At 38.8% G+C, this 18,191-nt stretch overlaps 1 protein-coding gene across 6 annotated transcripts in view; it reads right to left on the bottom strand.

The window, feature by feature from the left end:
• OSBPL9 (oxysterol binding protein like 9) overlaps positions 1-18,191 on the bottom strand; it is a 64,627-nt gene that overhangs the window by 21,623 nt on the left and 24,813 nt on the right. For 4 of the 6 annotated variants that reach the window (XR_012674441.1, XM_075155777.1, XM_075155778.1 and 1 more), the window contains exons 4-6: positions 16,205-16,281; positions 6,095-6,190; positions 4,044-4,091 (exon numbers count right to left, since the gene is read on the bottom strand). Coding sequence is in view for 5 of the 6 variants with exons in the window: in XM_075155777.1 (XP_075011878.1) it covers positions 4,044-4,091; positions 6,095-6,190; positions 16,205-16,281 (221 nt within the window). In the remaining variant the exon portion in view is untranslated. Of the gene's footprint in view, positions 1-4,043; positions 4,092-6,094; positions 6,191-13,660; positions 13,815-16,204; positions 16,282-18,191 lie in introns of those variants that run through there. The other 2 variants (XM_075155780.1, XM_075155781.1) reach the window with 2 other exon arrangements.

An 18,191-nucleotide genomic window follows, 5' to 3' on the forward strand; every position in this document is an offset into this window, starting at 1 on the left:
CACCAAAATAGAAAAGGCAATGTACCCAAACATACAGATCTTGTCAGATGAAAGATTATGCAGCTGAAATAAATCATTCCGTCTCAAAGCTTTATAGCCAACTGTAGGCAGCTGTCAGCAGTTTTGATTATTCTTTATCTATTTTTCCCCCAACATGTTCTAGAGTATTTACACACCAAATAAACTGGTATCTCACTCCCTGCACTGATATCATCTTTGCTGGAAATCTGAAAGTGATGTCAAGCCATATAATGTAATTCAGTCACACTGTTTTCCCTACCCACATTTGTAATTTCCCAAGCAATAGAGTAATTAAGACATTGTTATTCTTACACATAGGTACAGACAAAAGGGTAATTTGTCCAAGATCGCACTGAAGATCTGAGATGGGAAAAACCTCAGGACACCTGGTTTCCAAGGCCTATGCACAAATTATACAGTCATAATTTTTTCCTCTATGAAACGAATTCTTTGTGAACTGGCCAACTTAAGTACTAATAATATGCATTAACCCAATATTTTTCACATTTGTGCTGTATGGCTACCTTGCAAGAACACAGCACATGGAACTGGAATATTGTCTTTTTCATATGTACACAAAATTACGAGAACAATGGAGGCAAGTCAGACAGACTCAGTCCCTGGGAAGACCCTTCTAAGGAGTACCAGCCCTGTTCTTTAGGGCTAAGCAAACATCGATATGGAAGTGTCTGGATTTTCATGAGCAATGTGTTATTCTAGAATGGTGATGTAAGCAGCCATAAAATAAAGTTTGCGAACTCCCCCCCGTAAGATCTTACACAAACACACTATAGATATGACACTGGGAAGAGAAAAACAAACGGAGGATCACTAGCAACAAAACTGGCATGCTTACAAGAGTGGTTGGTTTGGAGGAGAAGTTAGGAGAATGCTTGTACCTCATCTCATCAATTGTACAGAACTACACTGCTATGTATACATGCTGCTACAATCCTTGTAACTTTATTCTTACTATCTTTTGTTTAAACTTGCATTAAAGTAAGTAATATAGATAAATTAGAAAATATAAAATTGTAAGGAAAATCATAAGTAGGTAAAAAGAGGTATGTGGAAGATAAAAACTATTACCAAAAAGATAAAAATCAAAGAATATAATTTACTACTAAAAGTTATCACAATTTTCTCTCTTCAACATCCCTACTCTTTGAAAACTGATGAAGATAAAATTTTAATAAGACCGTTTCCCTAGTTTTAGGTAATGAATACATGTATTTTCAAATGAAACATCAATTTCCTGCAGACTTACATTTGCAGAATGCAGCCACATGCTACATGTAATCAAATTGCAGGCTGCCACTGAAATGACTCCACCTACTTGCTGCATGTTGCACCTCCTTGACATCTGATTTTTTATGAAATCATTGGTGATCCAGTAGAAATCTAATTTTATTTCATTGAAAGTGATTTTTGCCTCAGTCAACAATTACGTGACTGCAGAGAGTTGGATCAGCTCGTCCAGCAAAGACAGGCAGCAGAGGCTTGCAGGGGCAGCCAACTCGTGGTCAGAATCGGTACGGTGCAAGGTGAATCCGTGTGCTCGGTCTTGGATTTACTTCACAAAAAGTAGTTGTTGTGAACCAAACAGCTTAAGCAGGCTACACTTCCCTCCAAAATCTTGTTAAGTAATGTCAGCTTTGTTCCAGCCTGCCAAACATACACCTCTTCACTGTTCTGATACTTAAGAATGCTTACAGTTTTATTCTCCTCGATATGTGTGGTCAAGATATAGTTTCACAAAACTGAACACAAAAGTTTACTTTGAGTTCTCATGAATATCATTGCTAACACTGTAAGAAAGCAAGGTCCTATCTTGTCTTCACCTTGAAACGCCAGTACCCTCAGATCACACATCTTCCTTTACTTCCTACGTAATCGGATATATACATTGTACTCCATTAGTAGATTCAGCAAAACTGGCAGCACTGCTAGTTATAGTATGTTTGCAAGACAATATGATCCCACTATACAGTGCTAGTTGTAGTTCTGCCAGGAGTATCGAAATAACACAGGTAATTAATGATAATCACAATATTTCTCAGTCTTCAAAATTCATCAAAGTCTACATCTGCACTATCTTCTTCAGACTTCAGCAGATTACCATGTCTCAGAAAGAAGATACCCAAGAGATCTTGAAGCATCTCGGAACACCTATACCCTATACCATTATCCTCCAAAGACCAAATATTCATAGAATCATAGAATCATAGAATCATACAGGTTGGAAAAGACCTCTAAGATCATCGTGTCCAACCGTAGATCATCGTGTCCAACCGTATTCTGTAACTAAAAAACAGCTCATCCAATGATCTGTACACCTGCAAAAACAATAGCTCAGGTTTTAAATGCCTGGCCATAAAGAGTTGCAGAAAACAGCACTCAGCTAGTTGGGAAGCATGTAACACTCAAATAAACAAATCTTGTTTCCTCAGAGGAAAAAACTATGTGTTGGATGGAAGTATCCTGCAGGTTACACTCAGCTCATAGTCCGATAGCTGAACCATACTTCATAGGAAAACCTCTTAGCTGCTTTAGTACAGGAAGAGACATGATCAAAAAAAGTGCTTTGCCAAGTCTTTTTCATTTTTAATAGAGAATAAATGGAATCTATAGTAATAACAACACTCATCAAGATTTAAAACCAGAGGAAGCTGACCTCTTCTAAACAAGCCTCCTGCTTTCTCTATAAAGTCAATCCGTCTGTTCCATAGATACCTTGCAGAGATAAAGAAAGAAATCAGCACAACATGCAGAAAGTCTCCAGGGATTAGAAGCACTGTCACAGGGAAGAAGAAAGTACTGCCTGATCTGCAAAGTAGCATCTGGAGGGAGGTCAAAATTGAAGGAGAACTCTTCCCAGTAAGATGCATCGAAGGAGAAATACAAAATCTTTAGATCTTACTCTTTTGGTCAGCTGTCTACAGATTAAACATGCTTACACAGAGAACGCTTGTACTTCAAAGTTATTTTAAAAGCCTGTACAAGCAAAAGAACTCCAGAAAGACCATCACTTGTGAAGTCCCTAAGATGCCACACAACACATCAAATAAGATGGATAACACATGAAAGGTCACAACCATTATAAAGAGTAAACTAATCACACAAAGCATAAAACTGTTTTCAAAACTGAAACCAAACACCAAGAGAACATCAGCTTGTTTTTCACAAGTGAAATTGGGGGCAGGGAGGGAACTCGGATGAAATACACCACTACTTTATGATATCAAAATTACTGCATTTGCTGAAAACAAACGCAACTCCTCAGTAATAAACTCTTCATAAGGAAATGTTAAATCCCTCCTTCACGCCACACAAATTAACATACAAAACCGGCATGCTTCTTAATGCCAAACCCACACCACCAAAGGTATGTGCTAGCCTTTCTTAAACATACTGATTGAACTCTGACCTACAAACTTGACTTTGAAATAGAATAGGAGGGGATGCAAAAAAATACACAACACAAGTTAATTGCAACCTCGCTAAAAAAGTAGTGCTCCCCACATAGCAAGTTATATTTTTGGCATCCTCAGCTAAGGTGAATGAATTATGGTATTCTCAGACTTCCAACATGTGGCATGCTAGTCGCAGAACTACATAGGATGCAGACTGATGATGTGAAATACATGATTCTTAGTATTTACTTTTTTCCTTCAGAATAACTTTGCATTCTGAAAGAAATTAAACATTAAACACTCATCCTTGTTAAAGATGAAAAAATAGCAAATTTAAGTTAGAAATGCTTTTGACAGAGGAGTCATTGTTTCCTACAGACTGAAACCTTTTTTAATGTTATGACACCCAGTATTACTAAAAATCCTGTTTACCACCTATTCACGACAAAAATAATGTTATCAGTTATTCAAATTGCTTTAAGTGATTTTGACAACTTGAGGAATACAAAAATAGACCAAGAATGTTTAAATTTTTATAGACTATAGCAAATTGATGCAATAACCATCTGATTAAACAAAATAAGCAATATTTAAGCAAAATGTACTTGCTTTTCTCTGTTCATCATCTTTGCAGTTCTGGAGTTTTTCATCAAAGAGCTAAAAAAAAAAAAGAGGTACTTGTGAAAATACTTGAAGTGTTATTTTTCCATATAAAATCAGCCAAAACCACCAAAATTTCAAAACCAAAAGCATTTAATAAGTATTTAAGTTATACAATCCTGGTATTATGACCCAAAGCAGTTTTTGCCTAGTATTTCTTCACAGCATTTGTGATGTAACAAATTTGTAACTAATTTCTCACATTATCCCATCCTGCAAGAGACCAAATCTCAGATCCTGGCTAGTTCCACAGCTCAGCCTGGCACGACTCTACCATGGTTTGAACAAAAAGGTGAGGTTAAGTGACAGAAGTGACACTCAGCAGAATACCTCAAACTGCCTTTCTTTTATTTCAGGAAAGATCTTTGGGGCATATAGAGTGCTTACCAAAACAGCCTCAACCCTTATCAACCCTTCCAGAATCACGTAAGATTTGTAGGCACTTCGATATATAGTGATTTCCCAGCATTAACTTCTATTTATTTTCTTAAAAGTGGAATAAGCAAAGTGAAACAAATTCTTACTGAAAAGTTTGCATGTGTATTTAACACAAGCTGAGCTAAAACAGTTAGAAGTTGCCTCCAAGAGCACTCCAAGGTGCACCTACAAATAACCATTAAGTACAAGTTGTTTGAGGAAGAAAAAAGATTAAGGGTAATGCTCAAAAGTTCATCACATCCAACCTTGCTCAGAAAAGCGGCTGTAATTTTTAGTAGGTGAGCTACAGTTCTTCACTCAACTGCCTGCCTAAAATCTACTCATGTATTCCCTTTCCCTTAAGAGCTGATTTCTGGTTGTAAAAAAAGACTGTAGTTTTGGTCTCTGTACATCCTCAGATTCGCTCTTCTTTCATTATTAATTAATTCCTATACCGCCTCCCCCGACTTGGCCTGAAATAACAATTAGAAGGTGCAAAGATTTAAATACCTTCCTTCAGTGAAGCATGCTAGATGGCTCTGGAGCAGAAGACAAAGCTAACTCCTGATAAAATCTTTGCAGTTTAGCTTTGAATTTTGTTTGCATCTCTTTCGCCTACCTCCATTTTTGTTGGTATGCTCTTCCCCCTCTCCTCCCTTCCCTGCAACTGAATTTCTGCTGAATATCTCACATGCAATACTTGCCCATTATATCAGGAAAAAAAAATCCAAACCAGCAGAACTCAAGCAATCTTAACAGCAATTTTAACCTGCTGAGTCATGGGAAAAAGTGTCCTTACCAGCAGCAAAAACTGTTTTTCTCAATAAGGTGAGTACTGAGAGATACGACCTCATAATTCCTCACCTTCCCACCTACTCTTAAAATACATGTACAAAGTGTAAAAGAACTGTATTTGTACAAAATTTCCACAGAATGTTTTCACTCAAGGATAAAGAACAGATTATCTATCACTACTGCAACAAAGTCTGAAACTATCTGCAACTGTAGTTATATATTACTTGACTAAACTTTCTCAAGGTAAATTCTAAAGTTCTATGAGCAATACAATGATTTAATTATGTTTTAAAATTAAACTTAAGTCATCTCTGCCATTTCCATGAAGCTATATACACAAAAGAATGTTTCAGCCACTGTGAACCATTCTATAAAACCTGTTTGAGTTATTCTAATATTCTAACCATTTTAACAATCCCAAGATCCATTCTAAGAGAAAGCCATTTTCAGCTTATTTCAGCCCTTAGCTTATAACTTCTAATTTTCATACTTCTAGTAAAAATCTCTTTATTTCAGAAGTAGTTACAAGTTATGTAACATCTAAGCTAGGGGAAAGAGAAAATAAACTTCTATCAGCAGCAAACTTCATATATGAAAAAGGTATGTTTTCTCCAGTTCACAGTCAGCTCAACCAGACGAGCTCTCTCTGCCTCCCACATTGACCAGAATATGTGCCAAGCATAAAACATGACTCTCTCCCTCTGTTGAGCTTCCTTTCAACCAGCCCTTGAAAACCACATGGACAAGCAGACTCCCAATACAGTAAAAACACCAGTTAGTTACCATACCTTCAATTGGTCTATCAAGATCTGTAAGTAAGCATCAGCCTCGGTAAGTTTCTTGTCAAAATCATGAACGCTGGGAACAAATCCTGAATCCACACCCTAGATATAAATAAACAAATAAAAATCAAATATATAATTAGCATTTCAGAGGAGGAAAACAGATAACAAAAATATGGTTTTGCCTGCCAACTGACTGATAAAATGTTGCCTTGCCTCTCACCCTGCCATGTGCAAACACAGGCACACAGCTGAGCACAGTTGTCTTCTATTTGCAGCTAAATCAGTAACAGTAAATTGCTACACATTTCCAGTGGGGGTATAATCATCACACACCAGAGTATTTCATAACTTATGATTGAACAAATCCCCTTACATTACAGTAATTAAAGTTTCTTTGGAAAATATAAAGAAGAATTCAAGTTTTTCTGAAGACTGTCTTGTGGTTCCATATTCTTACATTTCAGTTAAGGAAGACAAAACCATACCAAATTGGATGACTGCACTTTTCACACTTCAGACAATATTGCTCAACTCACAGCTTCTTAGCTAAGAACTGAACTAATGAGTGCTCAATCTCTTCTTAAATATGGACCCACCTTTGAACTGAAAAATTCAAAATTATTATTCCTGGTTGCCCTAGTTCCTTTACAGCTATAGTGATTTGCATCCTTGTCACTATATTTGATTTCTTACATTTTGTTGCACATATGCCAACAAGGACAAAGTATCAGTGCCATGAGAATGATTACTTTTATATTTTCTTGCTTGCAAATTTGTTTCCCTTAATAATGTAAGGCTCAAAGCACGTTTCTGCATATAACATAATCCTTACCTTTAAACTGATAAACCATGTATTTAAAGACCTGAACAAACTCCCACTGGGTTACCACATCTTTAATTACAGGAAAGAAAAGGGAGGATTCCTGAAATTGATTACTTCTGGCTTCATGCACATATGCTATGTAAACACATTTAAGGTTTATTTATGTAATACCTTTAATGCAAATGGAACTGCAAGACAAATATTGAAGGACTCTCAGCTTAAAAAAAATTTGTACAATGCAAGTTAAATATATAAATATATCATGAAAGATAAAGAAGCAAACATCAGTTATAACAGAAACATAATCCTGAGAACATCACAGCAGTGACAAGACTTTCCTACTAGCCTAAATACTTTCACCCGTATTCACATTGATCTAAAATACGACATCTTCACTTCAAACTCTTGTGAAACTATCGACTGTGCTGTTTTGACTGTTGAGAATCTCAAGAGTCTTGAATGTGTAAAGATCAGCCAGTGGGGAAAAAACATTTCGTATGGGGGAAGATGGGCAATCCGTATTTGTAAAATTCCATATTAGCATAACGTTTTCTTTGACATTGTTTGCTCTGTCAATACAGACAGTTATCAAAAAGAAACTAATAGGCAGAAGGGAGCGTCCTCTCAACCAAGAAACTTTTGACACTCCCTCAAACTAGTCAAATTTAAATTACAGTGAAACTAGATCTGAAACTGTATGAAATCAGTATTCTATTTCCTTGTTGAAAACAGAATTGTCTGTACAGCTAGCAGCCAATACCATCATTTTAGCAAATGGTCTAGCATGAGTTAAAAAATTCTGGAGGTCAGGTTTCATACACCAAAACTGCATGAACTATACAGAAAATTTCTGCTGAAGATACTATAGAAAGAAATATAGTTTATGGTGCAAATTATTTGTATGCTACATCAAAATGCTGATTTTTATTTCAGTCATCAGTCTATGACTACTAATATGTAACAATCTGCTATTTTCAGTGGTGGCTTAAAGATAAAATGCCATTCTTAAATTTCAGCCTCTTAGCACTAAGGGAAAAGCTGATTAAAACATTTAGTGTTACAACTGAGCAGACATCCACATCAAACAGAGTGAAAACTGTGACCTAAAAAGTTCCACTAGAAAGTTAAAACTTCAATCAACATAAAGAGAAAGCCATAAAACCAAGTATAGTGTCAAGCTCATCACATAGCACAGAAATAAAACACAAAAATAATTTAGAAAAGAAACACGGGTACTTAAAGCTGTACCACTTCACTAGTTTGCTCTTGGTTTGTATAAAGACAATTTAGATGAAATTTGATAACCTACTGAGCAAATTTACTAGTCTGTGTTATATGAGATTAAGTTAATAATGTTAAGTTCTCACCTAGTTTTAAAATTGAAAAACAAAAAATAACTGGAAAGTCAAAAATATCAAGATTAGCAATAGCACAGAAAAAAACACTATAAATAGCAAACGAAATGAATCAATATTTCAAACCCAGCAGTAATTTAAAAAAAGCAGATACACAAAGTGCAGATTTGCATAACAAATCCTTATTTCTTCATTATCTGGTTACCCAAAGACCCAGTAGAAGGAAAAAAGGGGTCCCGTTCTCTTTCTTCCCCTTTCTTCCCTCCCCTGCCACATAGGAAATGAGGCTTCAAAAGAAATGGGTGAGCAGAGTTCATAGAATGGTATTTAACAGCTTGTTAAACATGCAAATTAGGAAACTCCACATCTGAACTCGCAATCAAATCTTTATGAGAAACTTGTATTTTATGCTGCTACCCATTCATAAACTGACAAAAGACGCTGCCTGCAGGTATTGTTGAACCTCCACCCTTGGAGGGCAGAGTTGAAAACTCAACTGGATTTGACCCTAGACAACCTGATCTAACAGAAGTTGGTCTCACAGTGAGAAGGGGCTTGGACCAGGCGACTCCCAGAGGTCTTCTCCAGCTGAAGTTATGCTGTGATTCTAAAATAAGTATCTTCAAATTACAAAAAAGAATAGGAACCCAGACTATTTTAGATCTTCAGAAATACACTGTTTCTTTGCTACTGTCAGTACCAATCCAAAGTAATATAACCTGTTTTTCTATTGAATAACTAGATCTATCAGTAAGTACATTTTATTTCCCTCAAATGATGACTACTCAATGTTCATGTAGGCTTTAAGGAATTAACAGATTATATTACCAGATGAAATAGCTGCAGAAGCAAGTAATTTATATAACTTCTAGTCTACCCACCACCTCTCAAAACAATGCTGGTCTGGGATTGAGTAAAGAACTCTCATGCTAGGAGTCCTGCAAAATTATTCCCTTCATACACAACCCTTTTTTTGGAGCAGGTAAACAGGAGGGCAACAACAAAATATAAACCAATTAAAAAGACATATTATGAGCCTTACTCCCATTACAGAACTGCTAGCACTAAGGGAATTTATATGTTGTTTCCTTGTCCTCCAAAGGAGAAGTCACACATATCACTAATGCATTTGTATTCAAATAATATCACTAATGCATTTGTCCATGCTGAGAAGTAATTCCAGCCTAATTTAAACTAGTTCTATCAAACCAGGATGGGATGAAAAGATTGCATCATCCTTAGAAGCAGCATACCAGAAAAATTCCAATGTATTTCTCAAATAAAAGCATTACAATAATGACCTCTGTGGAAAACAAACAGTAATGAAGGCAGGGAAACAACGAAAAAGATAGAGGCAACAGCGAAGACTTGACAAGAGCTGTCCTTGTAGAATAGCTTTACTGCGGGAGGAAAAGAGAAAGCTGTACAGAGCAGACTTTCTTATCTTTTTGAAGATACTTATGCTATATTCTTCATCTAATTAGGATTCCAAGTCCAACAAAAAAATCTTGTGGAAGTTAGTTTAAAGAAGTGAATAAGAGTGTTTTCTCGCCATTCGCAATACATCATCAGAAACATATGACCTGCCTACAGCATGTTTGATTTTGTCGACTAGGACATTGCCTGTAAGAACCACTGATAGAAAACAGAAGAAAAACAGGTGCTGGCACCTGGCCTTTTTATTTGTGGCAAAGAGAACCATATTTTTTTCCCCTGATTTTTAAGCAGTATTTAAAGCACAGAATGTAAATGTCTCAAAATAAGTTTAAAAACAAATGTATGAGTTCTGGAAGGCATATGAGCCTTCTGAACAGTCAGAATATTGCACTTCTATTAAAAAAAAAAAAGTATTTCTGCTTTGCAAAACACAAAATGCTTAGCAAAGACTGTGTAGCTATAGATATTATAAGGTCTTCTAGGAAAATAGAAGGAGTTAAAAAACCAGAATTATTTACATACTGATGTAAAATTCTGTCTTTAAAGCATAGGTTACAATCCTGAAACCTCACAAATACTATGTATATCCTAGAGTCCCATTCATTTACCTACATGATTTATTATGGATGTAGATAATGCACAGGCGCTAACGCACTTATTCACTATCATAGTTACTTTGTTAAGCAAAATCTGAAAAAGGACAGCATGCCTCTTAACTCTATGCCCTTCCACCAGCACTTGAAACACATCTATATTGGATATATTCTTAACCTAAAATAACCTGTTCTTAGTTTTATGCAAGCACTCTTGACTTGAAAGACTAGAAAGGCAGTAACAATATAAGATACTTAAGAGAAACATATAAGAAAGTTTTACTCTATCTTTTATTCTTGTTTGCAGCTTTAGAAAGGTCATCAAAAACCCTGGTTAACGTGATACTAAGTGAACCGCTACTAGCAACAGAGTTTCACAAACACTTTACACCAGCATAAGTGAAAGAGAAACAAATCAGTTCGCCTGTTGTTTATTCTCACCCTTACTCTGCTTTCTTTTGAGTCAGCATAAAAATCTACCTTGCCACATAATCAACTCAATGTGGAAACTAATCCGGGTTAAAACTAAATTCAGAAAGGGAGGGCAGCAGGAAAAGTAATTTTAATTTGGGCCAGTTCTGAATCCAGTTCCAAATTCGGCTATTCTTGCCACACTGCCTCTTTGCTTTTGCTCGGAGAAGCGAGACAGGACTGCTTCCAGCAGCAGTACCAACTCTAAAGTATTGGTGAAGCCACAGTGTAACTCTTAATATTTAAGCCATTGTATCACTCTTCACAGCAACCATCCCCGATCCACTTCTTAGAATACAGTTTTCTTACCCTACTATTTGCTACTTATGAAGTAAACATCTTATTTAAATTTTGGAGGTATCAAGCTACAGAGCAATTTATTTTTTTAATTCCTTTCACTTTTATGGTGGTAAGAAACGGCCCACCTTTGTACTGACAGTAATTTCAGTTTCTTTGTCTCTACAGTGAGTCCACTTAGAGGCTGAAATAGCTTGGGGCATTACCTGAAGGGTTTTCATAAGTTTGGGCAGGAAATCCTTTGTAGCCTGCAAGTATTTAAAGACTCTCTAATGTGGATTATCACTGTCATATCTACTCAGAAAGCATGCAAGACATCTTATTTGTACAATATGCAAGTTTCAGCTTTGTATTTTTATTTATTTTTTAAATCAAGTTGGTAGTTAGTTGTCGTTTATGCAATTTGCAACAGCCTCTTTAGTTACCACTTCAAGACACTTACCAAGATACTCTAGCAGTACTAGAACAGCAGAGGGGGAAAGTACATTTCAAGACATGGGATTTAAGGCAAGAATGAGTGTGAAAGCTTCAGCTAACAGGAGGAAGGGGGGGGGGGGGGGGGAGACAAAAGAGAAAAAAAAAAGCAAAGCTCATCCCTCCAGCTCAAGGTGACCATGACTCCTACAGATAGGATCCTAATACTACCAGAATATGTGCACACATTCAGCCATTTAGAATTTTAAAATTTATTCAGTTGTTTACTGAATTCCCTTAAGGCAGGAGAAGAGTATAGTTACTGGTGGTTTTTAGGTAGATTCATATTTTAACAGCAGTCTTGCACTTTTCAGATCGAAGAAGAAAGTTACTGTGGTCCTAAAAGACATGAGTTATCTTCAAGGGGTTTTCACATGGGAGAATTCCAGAGCCAACAATTCCATGTAGCACTAGGGTGCCATTTGAAAGACGGACAAGGAAAGCAGGACATTTATGCTAACAAGAAGACTAGAAGCACTTCCTGTCTGAATGGGATTGCTGGTTGACATAAGATGCTGGTGAGGAACAAAAGAAAATTTGAGATAACTTATCACCCTCCTACCTCTGCCCAAACAAACAAGAAACCCAAGCCACAATATACCTTCACCCCATGCACACCCTTCCCCTTATCTCTTGTGGGTATGAAGCAACAGATGTGCTGCCACTGCAAAGCCACTGACCTGGTAATGCCACAACAATAACATCTTGGGAGGGGTAAAGGGAAAAACACTGGTGGATTCAGAATGGTACTTCCAATACTATTGCACCATCTACTATTCAAGGACTTTTCAATAGACAAAGCTAATACTAGAAGAAGTAGGCATATTTTTAGTAATGCCTTTAATATAAGAACATACAAAAACACAGCAGGCAGAAAAACAGACTTTAGTTTCAAAATTCAGAGAAATCAGATTACAGACATATCTGAAATGTTTCCTCCCTATTCTTGTTTCATTTGAATACAACATTACTAATTGTCATCCCTTTGGACAGCTAGGATCCCTTTACTCATTCTATATGTTTACAGACTCAGTTCTTCCTCAGTTCCTTGACTGTAACTCATTCTTGCAACTTTAGGTTGGGAGCAGGGGGCGAGGGAAGGTGTGTTTAATTATTTTTAAGTGTTTCAAAAACACTTCCATTATAAAGACTGAAGGACAACACAGTAGGACATTTAGGCAAAAAATAAAATTAGCAAGACTAATCAGACTAGAGAACACACAGACACCACTTCACCTCTCCACCTCGCACTAATTCCTCGTCCTTTCTGATTTGGTTCACACAACACACGAACTACCTAGGTTTCAGAATACTTTCTCACATCTAACAGATGTCTGTTTGACACTAGGAAGAAAACTTAATCAAAGTCTGACTTTCCAAACTTGAACATCCAGTAACAGAACAGGCAGACTGAAAGCGGCATGAAAATCTAAAAAAAGACTCAGAAAAGATGTATCATTGTGGAGAAAAACAGATGCATAAAGGTTTTATATGACAGATAACCGCGTTTCTGTTTGCGACAGAAACTAAGAACCTAAGAAAATACCCTTACAGAAAATAATCTCTGCACAGCACTCAAACCCCCATCCATACCCGTTGAGCCAATAATCCTCCCAAAGAACTCATTTGACTTTATTGTCCAGTTAAAAAGGAAAGCAAAAGAACATCAAGTGCATGAAGTGGCGTTTTGTTTTAAATGTTAGTTGAAGCCAAGGCGTGTTTGTATACAACGGGCTCTTGTAACCGGATGAAAGCATCCCTCCAGGCGCGCAGGGCGCACAGAAACTCGGCGGCACTCCGGTAAGGAATCAAAGCCACTCCCGCAGACTCCGCGAGTCCCCCCGCGCAGGAAATCCGTGCCCGCCTTCCCTGCGGAGCCCCGCTCCCCAGGGGGCTGCCTAGCGCCGATCTCTGCCGCCTGTTCCCCCGAGCGGCCGCCCGGGCGGGGCGGGGCAGGGCAGCGGCCAGAGCCGCTCGGCCGCCGCGGGGAGGAGGAGGCAGCGCTCGGCTTCCAGTCAGGGAGGCGCCGCGGGGCTGCGGCGGGTTGGGGACCTGCCCCAGAGGGGGCACCCGGCAGCCCTGGCACCTGCCACCCCGTCCTTCCCTCCCCGGTACTCACACCGGCCATTCCTCCGCGCGGTGCGGCGAGGCGTGCGGAGCGGCGGGGCTGGCTAGCCGCCCGCCCGCCGGGCCCCGGCAGCGCCGCCTCCGGCGGGGGGAGCAGCGGCGGCGGGGCGGGGAAGAGCGCCCCGCCGGCGGCGGCCACAGCCCCGCCGCTCGCATCACGAATAAGACGGCCGCCGATTGGCCGGTGGGGCGCGCCCCTCCCTCCGGGGAATGGCGGTCAGCGGGAGGGGGGACACCCCGTGAGGGCAGGCAGGCGGGCCGGCCGCGGCGAGGCTGGGAGGGCGGGCTCAGCGCCGCGCGTCCTGTCACTGAAACAAAAGCCGCTGTGCGGAGCAGGCCAGGCCCCGCGGCCAAGTGGCGGGGCGGCGCTGCGCTCCGCTCCGTGCCGGCCCGGGGTGCCCGGAAGGCGGCTTCGGGGTCACCCCCTCAGAGACACCGCTGGCTTCAGCAGCGGCCGAGTCGAGAGCCCGCTCATAAAGTCCAACGGGAACCGAGGGGTTCTGCTTGGAGAGACACCCCGTGCTCGGCCCTGCAGGCAGCCTCCGTTACTTCAGCCCAGCCTCGACAGAGCTTGTTCGTGCCGCTGCACATCCCACCCGTGAGGCACGAGCGCCCTGCAGGTGAACGGCAGTCGAGACCGCTCTTCCTAACTCTCGAAAGGAAGGTATTTTGCAAGGAGGTATGGTCTTGCTCCCTTGTTAAATCAGTATCTGCTCAGCAGCTCGTGTCAATGAAGGTGGCGAGCCTTGGCAGTTCCTGAACTGGGGTGTAAGTGAACAGTTTTCCAGCCAGTCTAAAAATAAGGGCTTCAGAAACAAAAAGGGTACGTGACCGGCACATTGAAGAAGGTTCTTGAAAATGAATGGCGAGCACACAACAGTGTCCCACGAGGTATTACGTTCAATGCTCAACATATTTGAGAGGGATGAGGATATGTTTCTTAGTAATCAGTTCTAGATTTTAAATCATTCCCTCATAACTGAGGTTTTTTTAACTAAATATGCCTTACTTATTTGAAAAACTCCTGGAACATGAGCAGGTTATGTAACAGGAAACAGTTCCATTATTAGCTGCAATCATGAAATCTGTGTCTGCCAATAAAACTACGATCACAATTTCTAGAGAGCGTGGAAGTGTACATTTTAATAAAACCGCAGTGTATTCTGGTGTTTCATTTCTGTACTCTGTATCTCCAAGCCATAAAAAGTCTTCCAAGTGGAGAAAACTGCACAGATTACTTTTACTTCATTTCAGACCCTAAATAGGACTGCTTACGTTAACCTTTCATTTTGTTTCTCCGAGGAGAGGATGGGGAAAGAGGCATCCCTTGGGAGGCAGCTCAGCCCTTCTAAATCCATATGTTGTCCTCTAGATAATCTCTGTCTCCTCACACCCACTGCAGAGCAGAGTTTTTCAGTCTGCGGTCAGCTACTGTGTCCAGATGGAGAGATTACTTCTAAAACATCCGTGACATGTTACTAGGGATACAAAGCTGATTGTCAAACTTGAATTTTTACCTAGGGATCTGCTATCCACTAGAAAATTTGTAGTGGTCTTTAACAAGTCAAAAAAGATTGAAAGCCACTGTTTAGCAGGAAATTAAAGTAAATTGACTGAGATAGCACAAGTGCCTAAAGTTGGATGGGATAAATTCAGGCTTGTTCTAATTCTTTAGATTGGGCAAATGTCATCTAAAGCAGTCTTTATAAGCTGCTTCTCTTTCTGTGATATTAGGGATTTTAATGTATCTTTCTTTACATAGTGTCGGTCGTTAAGAGACCTAATTCTCTTGCCGTACTCCAAAAGCATACCAAACCTTTACTCAACACAAATAATGAATACCTGTTTTAAGATTTCTACACTGTCATCAGACACCTTTGTGGTACAAATCAAGTATGAGAAAATCCCTTTCATGAAGAGTTTGGGTTTCTCTCCAAGGCAAAAATAAAGGATTAGCAAGCCTTATAGACATGTCCAAGTCTAGAACATTGCCAGAAACTGTCCTTAGATAACCACTGCCAAGAACCATCCTCAGTCCAACATCTGTTTTCAGAACCAGAAAACTACCAATATCCAGCTTACACAGTGGATTCAAACATAAGCTATTTACCATTTTTGTCATCCAGAAAGAGGTTCAATGCTGCCATCTCATTTTAATTTCAAAATTAGGTGGAGTACAAGCACACAACAGGCTTCCAGATGTCTCATTCTGCTTGACCCAGAAAGGACTAACTCCCAGTTTAACAACAACAACAAAAAAGAACTAAATGTGCAACGATCAGTCTGGAACCACCAATTAAAAATATGAGTTAATAAAAAGAAGTCATATGCTGACCTTTCACTATGGTAAGACAAGAAAATAGTAACAGAAAGACTCGAACCTAATCTTTGGTACCTATACTGATGTCAAGCTGTATCTGACTGTATAGGCCGTTGAACAGGCAGATGTTATACAAAATATGTTTGATATCAGCAGTCATGCCATTGCTTTGAAAAAAAGAAAGTAAAACAAGTTAAAAGTGAAAGTGAAACTTGCCTGAAGCTGGAGGGTATGGCGAAGAATGGTGTCCTCTAAAGCATGAATCCACTTCTCTCTCTCATCAGCATCTCGAGCTGAAAAAGTATTCAAAAGATATTGTTAAATTATACGCAGCATACTAAAAGCCATAAGCAAGCAGATCTGATGTCCTCACTAAATATGGAAATTAAACCATACCATCTTTGTTAAGTCACCAAGGACATAATTCCACAGTTGTCTTAATATCCTGTTTATTTTTTGGTGGTTACAGCTCCATAGCGTTATTGTGTTTATCTACTCGATGGTAGTGGACAGATGTTTTAAATAATCATCCATGCAAAAAGCTTTTATGCTTTGATAGAAATTTTATTCTACTAATGACCCTGTACCATATATGTCAAATAAAAAAATTTAAAGGTAAATATAAAAATATGATAAATACAAGAAGAGCTCTGCATTATTGCTATTTGTGATTATCTGTCCCTCGTCCGTCTTTAGGGGCATACATAAGGGGAGCGTTTGCACAGACATTCCTCACTTAATTCATTAAGTCATTTTTAAATTTTCTTAGTTACGAGAAGCTGTTCAACCTGTAATAAATTATCCAGTAGTTCTACTTAAGTGTGGACATAGTAACTTTGAATAAGTTAGCCTTTAAGGTATGGATTCATAAGACAGGACAAACACCGACTCTAACAGGTCACCAGTGTGAATAATGAAGCACAAAGAATAACCTGAAATATATAACCTGAAATATATAATAAACATTTTTTAAACTCAAGACAATCCTTCTCTAAAACTGAATAGAACCCGAATCATATGTTAACAACAACACATACAATAATATTTTCATACTTCTGCAACAGACCACCATACAGTTTTAATTAAGAGTTCAAGTCAGGAAGCAATGACAAAAGAAGATGATTATGCTTCTCAGTTGCAGACAGTGATAGTTAAGAAAGCAATATATTAAGTGATGATTAAAGGAGGCAGTGGATGGCTTTCAGGACTGGGGAGACAAGGAAGAGAAGAGGAGCTGGAGAAGGAGGATGAACAGATCAAAACAGATCACGGACTATCATCGCTTTTTTTTTTTCTTTTTTTTCCCCAATACTGCTTTTCTTCCCCCGTACCCCCAGTACAGACACGTCACCTTTACTTTGCTAGTTTGAGAGAGTTCCTTGCTGTGCTCTAAGAGTGTTACAGGAGCAGAGTCAGTGGACTTCAGGTGAAGAAAGAAGAGAAAAATACACAGTCATTAAATAGACTGTAAACAAACTGGCCCACATACAGATTTAAAATAGGTATTGACAATTGTTTCTAGTTCCTGATTCAAGTGGAAGATATTTAAAAGAAACAGGAAGCCTGCTAAAAGCAAGGAAAACTTACGTGAGCTAGCACCTATTATGAAACAGAGAACTAAGATCCCTATCTGACATTGTTATGGAGTTCAGAGGAAATCTGTAAGTTATTATACTGAAATGTACTCTCTAGCCTCAAAATGCTTTGTTTTCTATGTTCCCTTTTTCACTCTTACGTTTCCATTGCTTTTATTCTTTGGAATTCTGCAGCTCAAATCCATCCATACTCAAAACCACCACAGGTCTTCCAAATATGTTAAATAAACCCTCCTTTAGAAAATTATTTATTACTTTTTCACACATCCATTCCTATAAAGGGTATTTTATTGGCCAGAGGAAGGGATGAGGGAAGGAGAATCAAATCCACAGAAGAGTCTCTCTCTTATGCCCCCCTGCCTTTAGGAGGAAGAAGCTGTAGATTTTTCTAGACTCCCCAAAGAAAACCCTATCAATATCAAGATAAACATACTGCATTGTTTACTTCAGTATATATACACTAATCATGTGAAATTAACAAAACCATGAGGAAAGCATTGACAATTTATGTGTTTCTGAGAAATACATAAGAATGTCTTTTTAATAGAGAAACTTGCTCAGAGTCTAACTGATGAGGAGGCCTCACAAAATAGTGGGGCAAAACTTCC

The sequence above is a fragment of the Calonectris borealis genome, chromosome 8 (genome assembly GCF_964195595.1).
Source record: "Calonectris borealis chromosome 8, bCalBor7.hap1.2, whole genome shotgun sequence".
Taxonomy (NCBI): domain Eukaryota; kingdom Metazoa; phylum Chordata; class Aves; order Procellariiformes; family Procellariidae; genus Calonectris; species Calonectris borealis.